The sequence below is a fragment of the Varroa destructor genome, unplaced genomic scaffold (genome assembly GCF_002443255.2).
Source record: "Varroa destructor unplaced genomic scaffold, Vdes_3.0 BEIS01000002.1, whole genome shotgun sequence".
In the NCBI taxonomy this organism is placed as follows: domain Eukaryota; kingdom Metazoa; phylum Arthropoda; class Arachnida; order Mesostigmata; family Varroidae; genus Varroa; species Varroa destructor.
In genome coordinates, this window is record NW_019211455.1 from 27,850,239 (window position 1) to 27,863,086 (window position 12,848).

General features: G+C 38.4%; 2 protein-coding genes across 3 annotated transcripts; one reads left to right on the forward strand and one right to left on the reverse strand.

Moving 5' to 3' along the window:
• Positions 1–5,526: 5,526 nt before the first annotated feature.
• Positions 5,527–7,603, reverse strand: LOC111245606 (uncharacterized). The gene has a single exon (XM_022794183.2). It carries the CDS (start codon positions 7,413–7,415, stop codon positions 5,829–5,831), a length of 1,587 nt encoding a protein of 528 aa, XP_022649918.1. The 5' UTR covers positions 7,416–7,603; the 3' UTR covers positions 5,527–5,828.
• A 1,630-nt stretch (positions 7,604–9,233) lies between these two features.
• Positions 9,234–11,761, forward strand: Parp16 (Poly(ADP-ribose) polymerase 16). Of its 2 annotated transcripts, none has more exons than XM_022794119.2 (2): positions 9,234–9,330; positions 10,428–11,761. In XM_022794119.2, exon 2 carries the CDS (start codon positions 10,468–10,470, stop codon positions 11,449–11,451), a length of 984 nt encoding a protein of 327 aa, XP_022649854.1. In that variant the 5' UTR covers positions 9,234–9,330; positions 10,428–10,467; the 3' UTR covers positions 11,452–11,761. The 2 variants fall into 2 exon arrangements, with proteins under 2 accessions (XP_022649854.1, XP_086838245.1); XM_086982119.1 differs by having other exon boundaries at positions 9,246–10,005.
• The last annotated feature ends 1,087 nt before the right edge of the window (positions 11,762–12,848 follow it).

The following is a 12,848-nucleotide window of genomic DNA, read 5'->3' on the forward strand; positions in this document are numbered from 1 at the left end:
ATAAACAATCTGTGCCTAATGATTCCCAACGCTGAGACTCTGTAGCTCGATGTCCTATTTAACTTCTTCTAAGAGTTAAAAGAAAAATCGCTCTTCCTTTGACCAGAAAAAAACGCAATATTCCAAGGCACTCTCCAATGAGACAAGTTTCCTAGGTAAATGATAAGGAATAGCTTAAGTTAGGTATTATGGAGGCGACTGTAAACAAAAGCAACCAAACAGCAACCACGAAATATAAAACGACAAAGATGACGCTGATGAGGAAGAACTCAAATAAAAGAAAACAATAAAGTTTTAATAACTGTTAAAACTATGTTTTCGGTCGTTTCGTGCATGGTGAAATTTATTTCAAACTTTTTTTCAGACCTACCTCGGCCTGGAAAGCCTCATAGCTTTTCGGCCCCGGAAAATAACTTGAAATATTTTAAGATACTAATAGTTATTTGTAATTATTTTTATATAAACGGAAATGTCATTGCCGACTAAATTTTTTAGATAGAGCATTACTTGTTAGTAGGACTAAACCCCTATTAAACGTTATCGAATTAATAGAAATGTATCTAGTAAATGTATCTAAGATCAACTTTACTATACAAATATTCAATTTATATTTAAATATATATAAATATTTAAACATAACATATGTTCTCTTAGTTCTTTTAATAATTCGCGATTTTTTCTAATAAGCCTCCTTATTTTGTATGAAAAATGTGTGTTGTGTATGTATTAAAAATTTTGAAAAATCATTAAATGCCTTACGTTAAAAATTTAGCAATTTGCGATGGTTATATGATATAGATCGTCATATAAATTATATTTTACTCAATTTATGTTATAGTTATTAGGATTAGATTAAAAATATACATAAAGTATGAATAAATAATTAGAATATCATTTAAATGAAGTTGAGAACAGATTTAGACAACCAGAACATAATCTAAATCGAATCTTTAAATGGAGCAAAAAACAGAATTGAAATGAAATCAGTAGACAATTTCCATATAGGGAAAAAACATGATTATGTTGGTCTATGTCGGCGGAAGGGAGGACAATGAAAAAGGGCGGAAGGGTGTTATTTTGAAACTGGAACGTTTGTTGACTCTTAAATACCCAGGATAAAATTTCTAGAATAAAAATGATTAGCAGTTCTAGAAAGGTGAGTATAGTTCATAAAAGCCACAAGCTAAAGATAATCCAACAAGAACCAATAACAATGTAAGTTGATGAAAGGCTCCTTTTAGCCTAGCTGACATCTCGTATGATTGCGTTGCTTTACTGTGGGATCCATTTAAGCCTCTGCTACACAAACATAAAAGGCGAGATAGAAATAAGCAAGGTATAAATAAGCAAGGAGCGAAATGGTTGTGAAATGCTTTCTGTCAAATGAACATGCCTCCAAAAAGCTGAACACCATAGGCTGAATCCACTGAAGCCGGTTTTAGCTTTATTAGCCACGCACAAAATTGCTCTACTGAAGGGAGAAAAAATCGCATCGATTTATCTTAAGGTAGCTTTATTTTGTATTCTTCGGTAAACCAGGCTTTTTATCTGCCCTTTTTTTCAAAAAAATATCTTCAACAAATGTGAACCCCTCATACATAATAATAACCTTCGCAGTAATGTATCTGAATAGATTCCCACATTGCAACCGAAAAACTCTAACCTCGCTGCGAAAATCCGGTACAAAAACTCGTTTTATGTTCGTGAGTTTTCGTAGCGCGAGCCCATATAGATACGTAGCTAGTTACTTGAAGAAAGAAGTTCGGCACTACCGTATAGTAAAAAATTAGGATATTTCTAAATTCAAGTTCAGCCCTATTATCCGTGAAACAGCAAACTCAGAAAATAACAGCACACTAACGCTGTTCTCTTAAAGTAACAAATAGAAGTTGAATCCGGCAAGAGAGAACACTCGCGTGTCAGACCTCATTTCACTATAACTTCAAGTAGTAGATTTGGCAGAAACCGATAAACAAAATATACTACCCTTACTTTCCTCGCGACACTCTACTTAACTTTGCAAATTAACTCATGCAGTAAACTCGGTACCCAAGCATGCAATATGAAACTTGATAAATACAAAAACCAGAATTTTTCATACATCCATCATAAGCCATACGAATGCAAATCAGTCAGAAGTCACTTGAGATCTAAATTCAAGTTCAATGTTGAATTCTGAGTCTGTTTACTTGCCTGGCTTATAGTACTAACATTATTATTATTTCGTGGCAACTGACATAACCCCATCTTCCCTGAACACCCACATATAATAACCTTTCTTTTCAATGGAATGGTACTTTGTAATGGTACTTATGTAAGTATTGTAATATTATATATCAACAGTTGTTAGTATATGGACAAAAATATGCATACAACCAATAGTAGATCTCTGGAATTCTACTTCATATTGAAACTATCACTTAGTTTTTAGCTGGAGTAGGGCTAAATGAAGTACACAGGTAGCAAAAGCTTTACCCTTTTTGATTTTTGACACTAACACCCCTAGCAGTTCCATAGGTCCAAGCTGCATCTACTAATGTTAAAATGTCCTCCCTCATTAAAAAAGTATTGTTGCTTATCTGAAGTAGCGTTTAATGGCAAATGCAGACGTAATAAATTCGAATCATTGACCTCAATATTGAAGTAAGGCGCCAACGTTATCTTGCAAAGAGAAGGAATTTATCAAGCGATATAAATTGAGTTTGCAATGTAGAGCGAAACCGTCGTGATATCAGTTACAATGTATCTAAGTACGTAGCTAAAAGTCCAGGCGTTAACAAAATATGAGCGAACCCATGAGCATAATAGACGTCAATATGACTAACCAACATCTATTGCAAAGACATGGGGGCGGAGACGGCCCATAAATCCCGCAGCTCGACATATACATATATCTTGTGATTTAGCTCACTCACAACCATACAACATTTGAAATCTTACGTTTAACGCTAAGAAAGGTGCCTTAGAAAGAGACGCTAACCATAAATCTTTTGTTTGTATGTTACGTATCATCAGGAATGCATAATCAGTAATTAACGACAAGCTCAATATCCGCTAAACTTATAATCTTTCGCTTCACAATCTGGTTCGCAAATGGATCAAAAACTTCTTATGTCTATTTTCGTCTCGTCCAAAATGATTGATGAACTCTGTGAATAACCTTATAGTCCTTTAAAGTAGCATACAAGTTTTACTAAGACCTTTGTTCGTTGTTTATACTTGGAATAAAACAGATTACTCGGCTAACTATTACCCGTTATAATATGCTAAACCTATATGTAAGACAGGGGAATCGCAATACAGTTTTTTCTAGTGCAAACACCATTAGAAATCTGTATCTACAGCTGTTACTATTCACAAATTGTTTTAGCAAAAGTTAACACATCCGAGGTTTTATAAGGTAATTGATATCTTAGCTAAACGACTAAATGGCCATTATTTAATTGTTAGAGCATAATTTCGATTTAAGAAACGCAATTTTTACGAGAGAAGCGACACCCCTTATGGGATAACTGTATGTTTAGGGAATGCCGTCAGTCTGAGCAAGCGGAAACTGACAACGTATTTGAGAATCAGAACGTTCGTCTTCTTTACAAACTATCTCTGTCAATAGATTGATTTAGATGTAAGACTTCCACTCGTAAGCCGCACCCGCCGTCAGCGGCATGAATCAAGCACGCAGTTATGACTTTTGGCCTGTTTATTGTACTAATCTATAGAACAGATGCCAATAGCCGCGAACAGGAATCGAGTTGTCGGCCGAAACCGTTCGCTTCGATAATAGTATCTCGTATGAAAAAAAGGTCGGATACGCTTCTCCAATTCAGGGCTCGTATTTTTCCTTATTATCAGAGTGATAAATATATTTTCTATCATATTCCGATCCTAATAAGCATGAGCATCTCCAACTTTGCTCATTGTCAAATAACGTTATGGTCAATTATAAGTAGCATAGTTTTAATTTATTAGTTTCAAAAATGTTGTCCAAAAGTTGGCTAGGGCCACTAAGTGAAATGGGTGAAGTACATCTTTAAGTCTATTTGATATAAAAATCACGCCGATTGCAACACCATGTGTAGAGGCTGATACAGTAGGTAACGCATGCTTCGTTAGCACCACTGAAGCTTACATTCCTAGTAATAGAGTTGGCTGTGTCGTTATCAACTAAGCAGATGCAATTCATTCTAAAAACGATATTAATTAAGGAACAACTTGGAAGCCAGAAAACACAGGAGGTCCCGCAAACTTAGAAAAGGAGAACAAAGCTCAGATGACCAACATGTTACAGTTTCGTCTTATATTCACCGACAGTATACATGGTGGATCAATCTACATAATAACCAATGCACTATCTTATCAAACTGGTTAGCCACAAGGTATACAATTATAATCGAATTCCAAACGCTATCTGCTAGGTACGTTTTGCTCAGCAATATACAGACACGACACGGGATGTATACCCCCCATACTTCTCATCTGACATGTTCCATATTTACAGGATGATGTTTTAGTCTAACGACAGGTTGTCTAGATCTTGCTAGATAATAAAAATCCCTGATTGGTACACAGAGATCACAGATGTATAATGATAAACGACGCCGATGAGAAGGGACAGATTGCACTGAATGGTGGTGGGGCACTCGTGTACCAAACGGAGCATATATCGAGCTTTTTCGAACGTTGTTTGTGAGTGCAGGCTAAGGCTTCCTTTTTGAGATCAGTACCTGCCTATTTTGGACTACCAGATACCTACTGAACATAAATCGTTATACGATAATCTGAGCATAATGTATTCATAATGCAATAGCTTGTGTAAGTGTACGTAAACGCTTGTACCTCGCTCTAGCGCCCAACCTCGATTAAGACGTTTATCCATATTCAATAAATATTATGCCTGAAAAACATCTTGAATTCTAATGAGACGAATATCCTTTTTACTGCAAAGTTATTTGTTCAATATATTCCAGTTGCGCAGACAGAAAAGCGGCACGTTTAAATATTGAAAAAACATGTGACCTGGCGTATTTTCACGCAATTTTGTCACATACATGCCGAATTTATGCATCATTATATGCGCATAACATTTGATTTAATGAAAATTTAGATACAGCTCGTTTCAAAAAAACGATCACGCCGCAAAATACATTACCTAATACATGTGCAGGAAATTATTTCGTATAGACGGGTTTAACACTCTTAAGTTGCCACAGCTTTTCTATATTCGAAAAATTCTATATCTTTCTTCCTAAGCCAGTATAACTTTCCACGAAAAAATGTCCGCAATCTGTAACATCAAATTTATTCATAATGACACCACGTAGTGTGCCGAAACTGAAAACCACTGAGCTTAAGTTACGCTAGTGATTAAGACATTTGAATATTTTCAATAATTTTCAAAGGCTAAAGCCTTTAGTATCTGCAATTACAAGTACAAAATTCGATTTATTTGGTGTACGTATGTTTTATTTTCTTCGCAGTCAGTATTATATTCTTGATTCCATGCTATGACAAGAAGGACTCCTCTGATATATTCGTATCATAAGGGAGTTCAAATATTTTATTCAACGAGTTTGATATAATAACGTGCATTCAATTACCATCTTCGGTATGAATTCGTCAGTTTGTCAATGCTATTTCTAAATATATGACAAAATATACACAGTAGAGCCAACCTCTTCAATGAATCATTTAAGGTCTGCCTTGCTTTTCATTGACAATCGTGAAACTTTTGATAACATGTTTACCCTTGTGACTATGATCTTGCGGTAACAGTGATACAATGATTATCAATTAACTTTTGCCTGTAAACAAAACTGAAAAAATATTTTTTAAAAGTTAGCGTACACCGATCTTATATATGGAAGGAACGTTTTTGAACAATTCCGCGGTTCCATATTGTCGACGAACGTCTTAAGAACAGACGCCAACTCTTTGGGGTAATGATTTCTACATTTAGCTGCTACAAGGAGTAGTCCTGAAACATCCCGAGGTATCTTAATCGCTTTGTCCTCATCCTTTACGAAACCGAGGTGAATTGCAAATAAATTAATGAGGTTGGCCATATCATACTTCAGTTGGAACATTTGGTCAAGTACCGGTGCACAGATTTCGGATGCCGCATCGACGGTATCGGGCGTTCCATCGCTGGCCGCTCCAAACTTTACAAACATGCGAAGTAGGCCAACGTGATCAAGGCATTGAAATTTGTCTATGTACTCCTTAGCTTGCTCATACGGCTGTTCAAGTCGTAATAGCGATTCAGGTGTCGGGTTCCTAGCGAAATCGTCAAATGTAAACGCATCATCGGTATCTTCATCGTACTCCTCCTCTTCAACCTCGTCTTCACTGAAGGCACACAGCGAATCGAGAAGATCTAGTTCATCCATACGTGACTCAATCAATGCGATGCCTTCAGCGCCGAAGCGATTGCCATCCAATTCTAGAACTTGTAGATTTGATTTATTGGCCATGGCCTCCACAATCTTCAGGCCGGCGTCTAGTTCAATCTCGTTATGACCGAGATTGAGTTCACGTAGCTCGGTGAGATATTCAATAGCCGATGCAATGTACTGAGCTCCTTCGGAACGAATTACGCAGTCACCAATATTGAGTACTTCTAAAGACGTTAGCTGACAGAGTGATTCTCCTAAACTTTTAGCGCCCTGAACAGAAAGAATGTTGTCGTTAATGTTAAGCATCCGCAGGTTGGGACGGTTAACGAGCGCTTCACCGATGGCAACAATTCCATCTTTGAAAATGCCGTTTTGCGGTATCACGAGCTCTGTTAGGTCAGGAGACTTAGCAAAAAATTCGGCCAACGCTTTAGCGCCCTCATTCTCAAGTCGTGACCTGCCGCACACAAATACTTCCAGACGAAATTCGCCACCAGACTTATCCAAGCACTCGAGAAGGGCCTTAGCAAGACGGACACCGCCCGATGGCCCCAGGCCAGTGTTATTCAACCGCAGTTCCTTTAGCGAATAACATGTTGGTGCGGTAAGTAACGAGTACATGGCATTAATTGCGAGTTCGCCGAATGCGTTACCGGAAAAATCGAGCTCTACCAACCGACAATTTGACTTCATTAGGCCTCGAGAGAAATGTTCTAACGAAACAGGGATGTCGGTTTTCACACGTCCCGTAAAAATGTCTTCACAAAGTAGGCGCTCCAGCTTACTGCATGTCTTTAACGAGTCACCGAGAAATTTGGCAGCATCCGATCCTAATGTGTTGCCTTGAAGGCAGAGAATTGTTACATCGGGTTTACTTTCCAGAGCATCGCAAATAACTTTGATGTCCTCATACTTGTCAAGCTTTCTGCCTTCACCCTTAAAGTTAACTAGTACACCCTCATCGAGAGTCTGTTGGTCTAGACGATCGATAAGCGAGTTTACACCAGCAGACTCTGCCATCATGGCCACAGCTATGTGACAGTAAAACTCGGTACAGATACTTATCACAACAGTGCACAAGTCTTACGAAATTAAACAACAGTCGTTATGTTCGACAGCGAATTGGCGATAACACACACCCGCACAAATCGATCAGCGCCAATCACGATGTTTTGCCGGTCACCGCTGTCAACAAACAGCAGACGAACTAGGCCAGCATTTAGCACTGCGGCGCCAAATCAAAACAATCGGTACACAAAACAGGACCGCTTTAGTTCATTTAAAATCACTTCTTTGAACTTTATATTAATTTTCAGCAATACTATGTAACCACGATTTTATTTATCTTTAAAGCAGTAGAAAATATACCGCCAATTTTGTGTTAGGTGCGTGCGTACGTACAATCAATTATAGTCGATACCTGACCGTCGAACAATGATACTTGAAACACGTTAATATCGTTGTTAACGACAGCTGGATAACACGAAACCTATTTATATTCTATACAAACGGCCAATGCTATATTGAAAGAAAAGCGCGTAAATCAGTTAAGCAAACCCAGGCAGAAAAAGACAAAAATGAACCGTAGTTAATTTAACGGTAGATTATGTTGATCAAGTGAAATGCACAGATTTTCATTCGGTCTTAATCAACATAATCATTTGAGGGGCCCGTCTGAGCATATATCGACTCGGGCAAACGCTAGCTGAGCCATCTAAATAAACAGTGAATACAATGATTGCGACCAGTCTATGGTTATATGTTGGAGTTCTATGACTTTTTAAGAACCCTGCGATTTTTCAATCTGCCCAGTATGTTCTTTGCTAATACTACCTTCTAACTATTGGGAATACGTTAGACCATAAAGTGAAATCGTCAATGGTCACATTTAGAGACTCATCTCAGTTTACTGTGTGATAACAAAAAGAAAGAATGAGCTAATAGTAGACATATGTGAATTCAATTGGACTACTTAACTATTGTTTCATCACTTCCTACGTAAGGGGTTAGATTTTATGTGCCCCGAAAAATAACGAAAATAGTAAAGCTAACATAATTTTTTTAATACAAGTCGCAAAAATGAGACAAAAAACTACGTGGCCTATAAAGGACAAACTTTTCTGATTGTTAGCAAGAAATATTTCAGCTGAAGACCAAATTGTTTCTCGCGACACAAAAATTGAAATTTTCATCAATAGGTTCCACAGAGGTAGCTTAAAAATAATTCAATTAGAAGGCTTAATTAAAACTAGTGTACGAAAGAATATCTTTGCAATTTTTTAAAACTTCAAAGTTTTTTCCATAATTTTTGGGGCAGACATTGTCAGAAACGATTGGTTGAACCAGTTGCAATTCTAATTCACAAAAGAAACTTGAAAAAGCTTCACCTTTACTATAAAGCGTTTGAATTTTACAACAAACGTAAAAATAGTGTAAAAATAAGCTGAGGTAACGTTAGGCAGTGGATCTTCATCAACGCATGAACCCTGAAAACTTTATTTTTCTAGCCTAGATTCTTATTCTATGGTTGGAGCAATTCCTTAAAATTCGAGATAGAATTGTTGCACGCCTGCGAGCTCCGTCGTCACCAAAACCTTGCCAGTGGTTCGGTACACGTAAGCGCGCCTCCGTCAAATGGGTTGTTGCCCTCACAACCAACTCGATTTTTTCTATTTAAAATGTTTCATCCTGTTAGGCACTGTTTCGAACGGTTGTCCCCATTACCAAACAAAACGTGTCTATTTCCCACCACCAACATTAAGTGCATTAGCTTACAGAGCGTATCAGCGGCGGGCACTCGTCGTCGTCTGCACATTTAGCGCGGCCACCAGGGGGCGTTACCAAAGGTCAATCGTCTAACCACCTGATTTTATTCCAGCGACTGTCGATTTTTCAATCAGCTATGGGTGTTTTTCATTACAATCGATGCTAGACAATGGTCAGCAAAACAGCAACACGATCCACAATTTTACCAATACCTTCAAACTGTTCCTATTCAAAGTTAACCGTTGACCAATTAGCGCATCTAAATCAACGTGCATTGTTGTTGTTATTGTTGTTACGACAAAAAATACGTTTCACCAGCGTTTGTGTTTGTCAGCGATTGGCATTTGAGCTTCTAGGGTGTAATGGACAACAGTTCTGTCTGAATTACCGTAGGTGACAGTGGCCACCCAAGAGCTAGTGACACCGTATTTACATCGTCAATTACACTGTATTGCTTATCGAACCAGGCGCGCTAAATAGAGCAAGTCTCCAGATCGAACAGACAGGCGCAAGCGACGAAGTAACGAAGAGGCTCACTATTGGCTGAACGACTGATAGACTGAATTGAAAAACTAAGGCCAACAGTTGCCCCTGCTTCAGCCTACATTTTTCTTCCTTCTCTAGTACAACACATGAAAATCTGCTTGTTGCAACCACACTAATACGGAACTTGTGGAGTAACATGAGATAACTAGTGAGACTAGACGTTGACGTCTCTTACGGAAAAATGGCGGACTGTAGGGGATTGCAGGCTTGTCGCGACATTGGATTAATTTGCGGCTGACGCTACAACAACGAAGCGCATGAGGGGCAGGGAACCACAATAAAATATAAAGACAAGCATTAGGTAATTCGGTTGAGCTGGAGACTTCGAAACCACTGTACTGTTAAAGCGACCGGAACAGTGGGTCGAGTAAAATCTCCGATTTATTGCGCCCACATTTGTATAGTAGCGTCTGTGTAGTCAAAATTGAAAAGAACAATAGAGAACGAGTTGACTTGAAATAGTTGGTTTAACTGTGTTTAAAACAAAGCGTTGCTAGTTAATAGACTGAGTTCGGAGGATACAAGGTTATCGTCACTACCTTTTGCCACCAGCTAATTCAAATCTTACATGACATGATAGTGATGCTAGGCCCTGTCTCATCAGAAGATATTACTCCTTAAACTTGTAAAGCCAAATGTCAGTTAGTCCAGATTTCTTCGTTTCATTGCGTGTCATAGGAAGGAACTGGGTTTGACAGCGATAACTTTGATGCACGTTTCTAGGTGTGTCCGCGAACAGAGAAGTTTATTTTCTTGCCGGAAGATGTCATTTACTACAAAAGCCAGGACAGCAGCTCGGCTGCCGTACACCGAAACAGCTGACAAACTCAACCTCGTTTTGCGCGCGATTCACGAAGATATTTTGGGATGTGAATGTCTTCTCTCTATTCTGTCTGGGGCGATCATGAGTTATCGGATCGATTCAGTTCTACGACCATATCCACCGATGTTCATGAAAATGGATGGTGAAAAAGATATAGACAAGCTACGAGAAACACTTAACCGTACACCCCGACTTCGCGACATGGGGCGAACATCTGTCGACTCCGATGTCATCGATCTTCTTCATTGGTGCTTTTGTTCGCTCCCTTTTAAAGTGATATCAAGAGACAAATCATTGATGCCAGGGGCCGACTACCTACTCGAATTCGTGCCCTCTGAACAACAAGAACGGCTTTTCGAAAAGGCTAGACTCGCTGCTTCACAATCACCCCTGATATCAGCCTATCACGGAACAAAAATAGAGAACGTTTTCTCAATTCTCAACTGCGGACTGCTGACATACATGAACAAGGTGGGCATTTTCGGCTCGGGAACCTACTTAACAACAGAACAACGTGTAGCACAAATGTTCACGAACCGAGGCCCTGTCTGGCCCCGATCAAGTCTTGGTAGTCATTTACGTTGCGTTGTCGTGTGTGACACGATCGCCGACCATCCTGACGTTCGGTGGACAGAAAATAATAACAAACAGAATAAGCACAACGTTCCTGACAAGTATATACTTGTTAAAAACAACTCTGTCTTAAAGGTTCGCTACTTAATGCTTTATGCAACAAAGGCACCTCGCCAGCAAGGCACTCCAGCTACGCTGAGCCCTAGTCGCTCTCGCCTGTGGAGTTTCGCTCGAAATAACATCAGCTTCCTTGCGCTTATGATGTATGGCTTTGTGCTTCTCTGTATCAATTTACCGTCATGCAAGCCACTGAAGCAGATCTGGTCAAAAATGTACCATAACTTTGAATAACGTAGCTAGAAGTATGTCAGACAAAATCGACGAATATGTAAAATGAAGTCTCAATATTTTATCTAAGTACAGACAAACTCTATCGACCTTAATATATAGTTGGTCTTGGTTTTTATTTTTCATACCCTTATTACGTTTCAGTAGTATTCGACCTGTTCCAAAATGAAATACAGTAAAAGGCAGGATCAAGAGCTTTATCGGAGTTTAACAAGAATGACATCATTTAGAGTTACAAATCGCGCACTGATAAAGTTTTGTGTTGCCAATGCGTTCCTCTAATAAAAACACCATAAATTTGTCTGTTCATGTCTTAATTTTGTTTTTATTATAGCCGACTGGAATACGATGGCTTGTAAGCTAAAAATTAGGTCGTGCTATGCATCGTATCATAGTTGTCGTATATAATTGCGTTGTTGCGGACAAGAATAGGACTTTGGTTGTGATGTGAGATCTTTCTCAATCGCCTCATATTGTTCAACATCGGGAGGGATCTAATTTATCTGGTGACGGCAGTAAGATTGAAGTTGTCTCGAGCAAATCAGAGTCCAATTCGTTGGCACAAGAGTGCGTAACACTTTGGTGTAAGGAAGAGAAAACACTTAAATAGAACCGCAAATGAAATTTCTACTGTATCGTTTGCATGTAAATTATACATAACTTACAAATGCTGTCATATGTATACCGAGCAAACAAGTGCGTAAACTCGAATTCCCAACATGTGTTAACTTTACTGCATTCCATAGCATAAAGACTCAATTAGAGAATTGCAACGTTGTCAACCAAAGTACAGCATTCAATACGAGTCAGAGTTTTCCGTATTATTTCCAGATTGACTGGGCTTATGTTTGTTATACCCACCATCCAAAATTTAGTGAGATCCTATAAATCTAAATGGATAGTACTGAATAGTAGAAATTTAATATTTGTAAATAAAGGGACAATGCTTTGTAGGTGAACATGATAATATTATACGTAGACTTAGAGTTTTTAGACCTTTTCTAGTGTCTAACGTAGGACGTGTGTAGACTGCTGAAAAAAAGTTGTGATTACCGTTTTGCGAAGTATTACCGACTTTCATGTAATGGAAGCTACCCATCGTCGTTTTTCTCTTTTTTTGTTATTGGTTTGTACATTTACCTGAATCCTGTTGGCTTTATAATTTTGTTAGCATTCAGCTATTACAGCAAGTAATCAGATACGAATGGTTTCTTTGGTTTTTATGAGCTGGAAGCGTCCTGTATGAGCTCCAAATTACTATCCGACAGCCGCAATAAAGCTGCATACAACAAATCGGTTCCATCCACATATATCGCATGATTCTCCGTTTTGTTCTTGTACGCAGTATGGCAATAGGCGCGATCGTCTAATAGGTGTATTTAAACATACAAATCTTTATC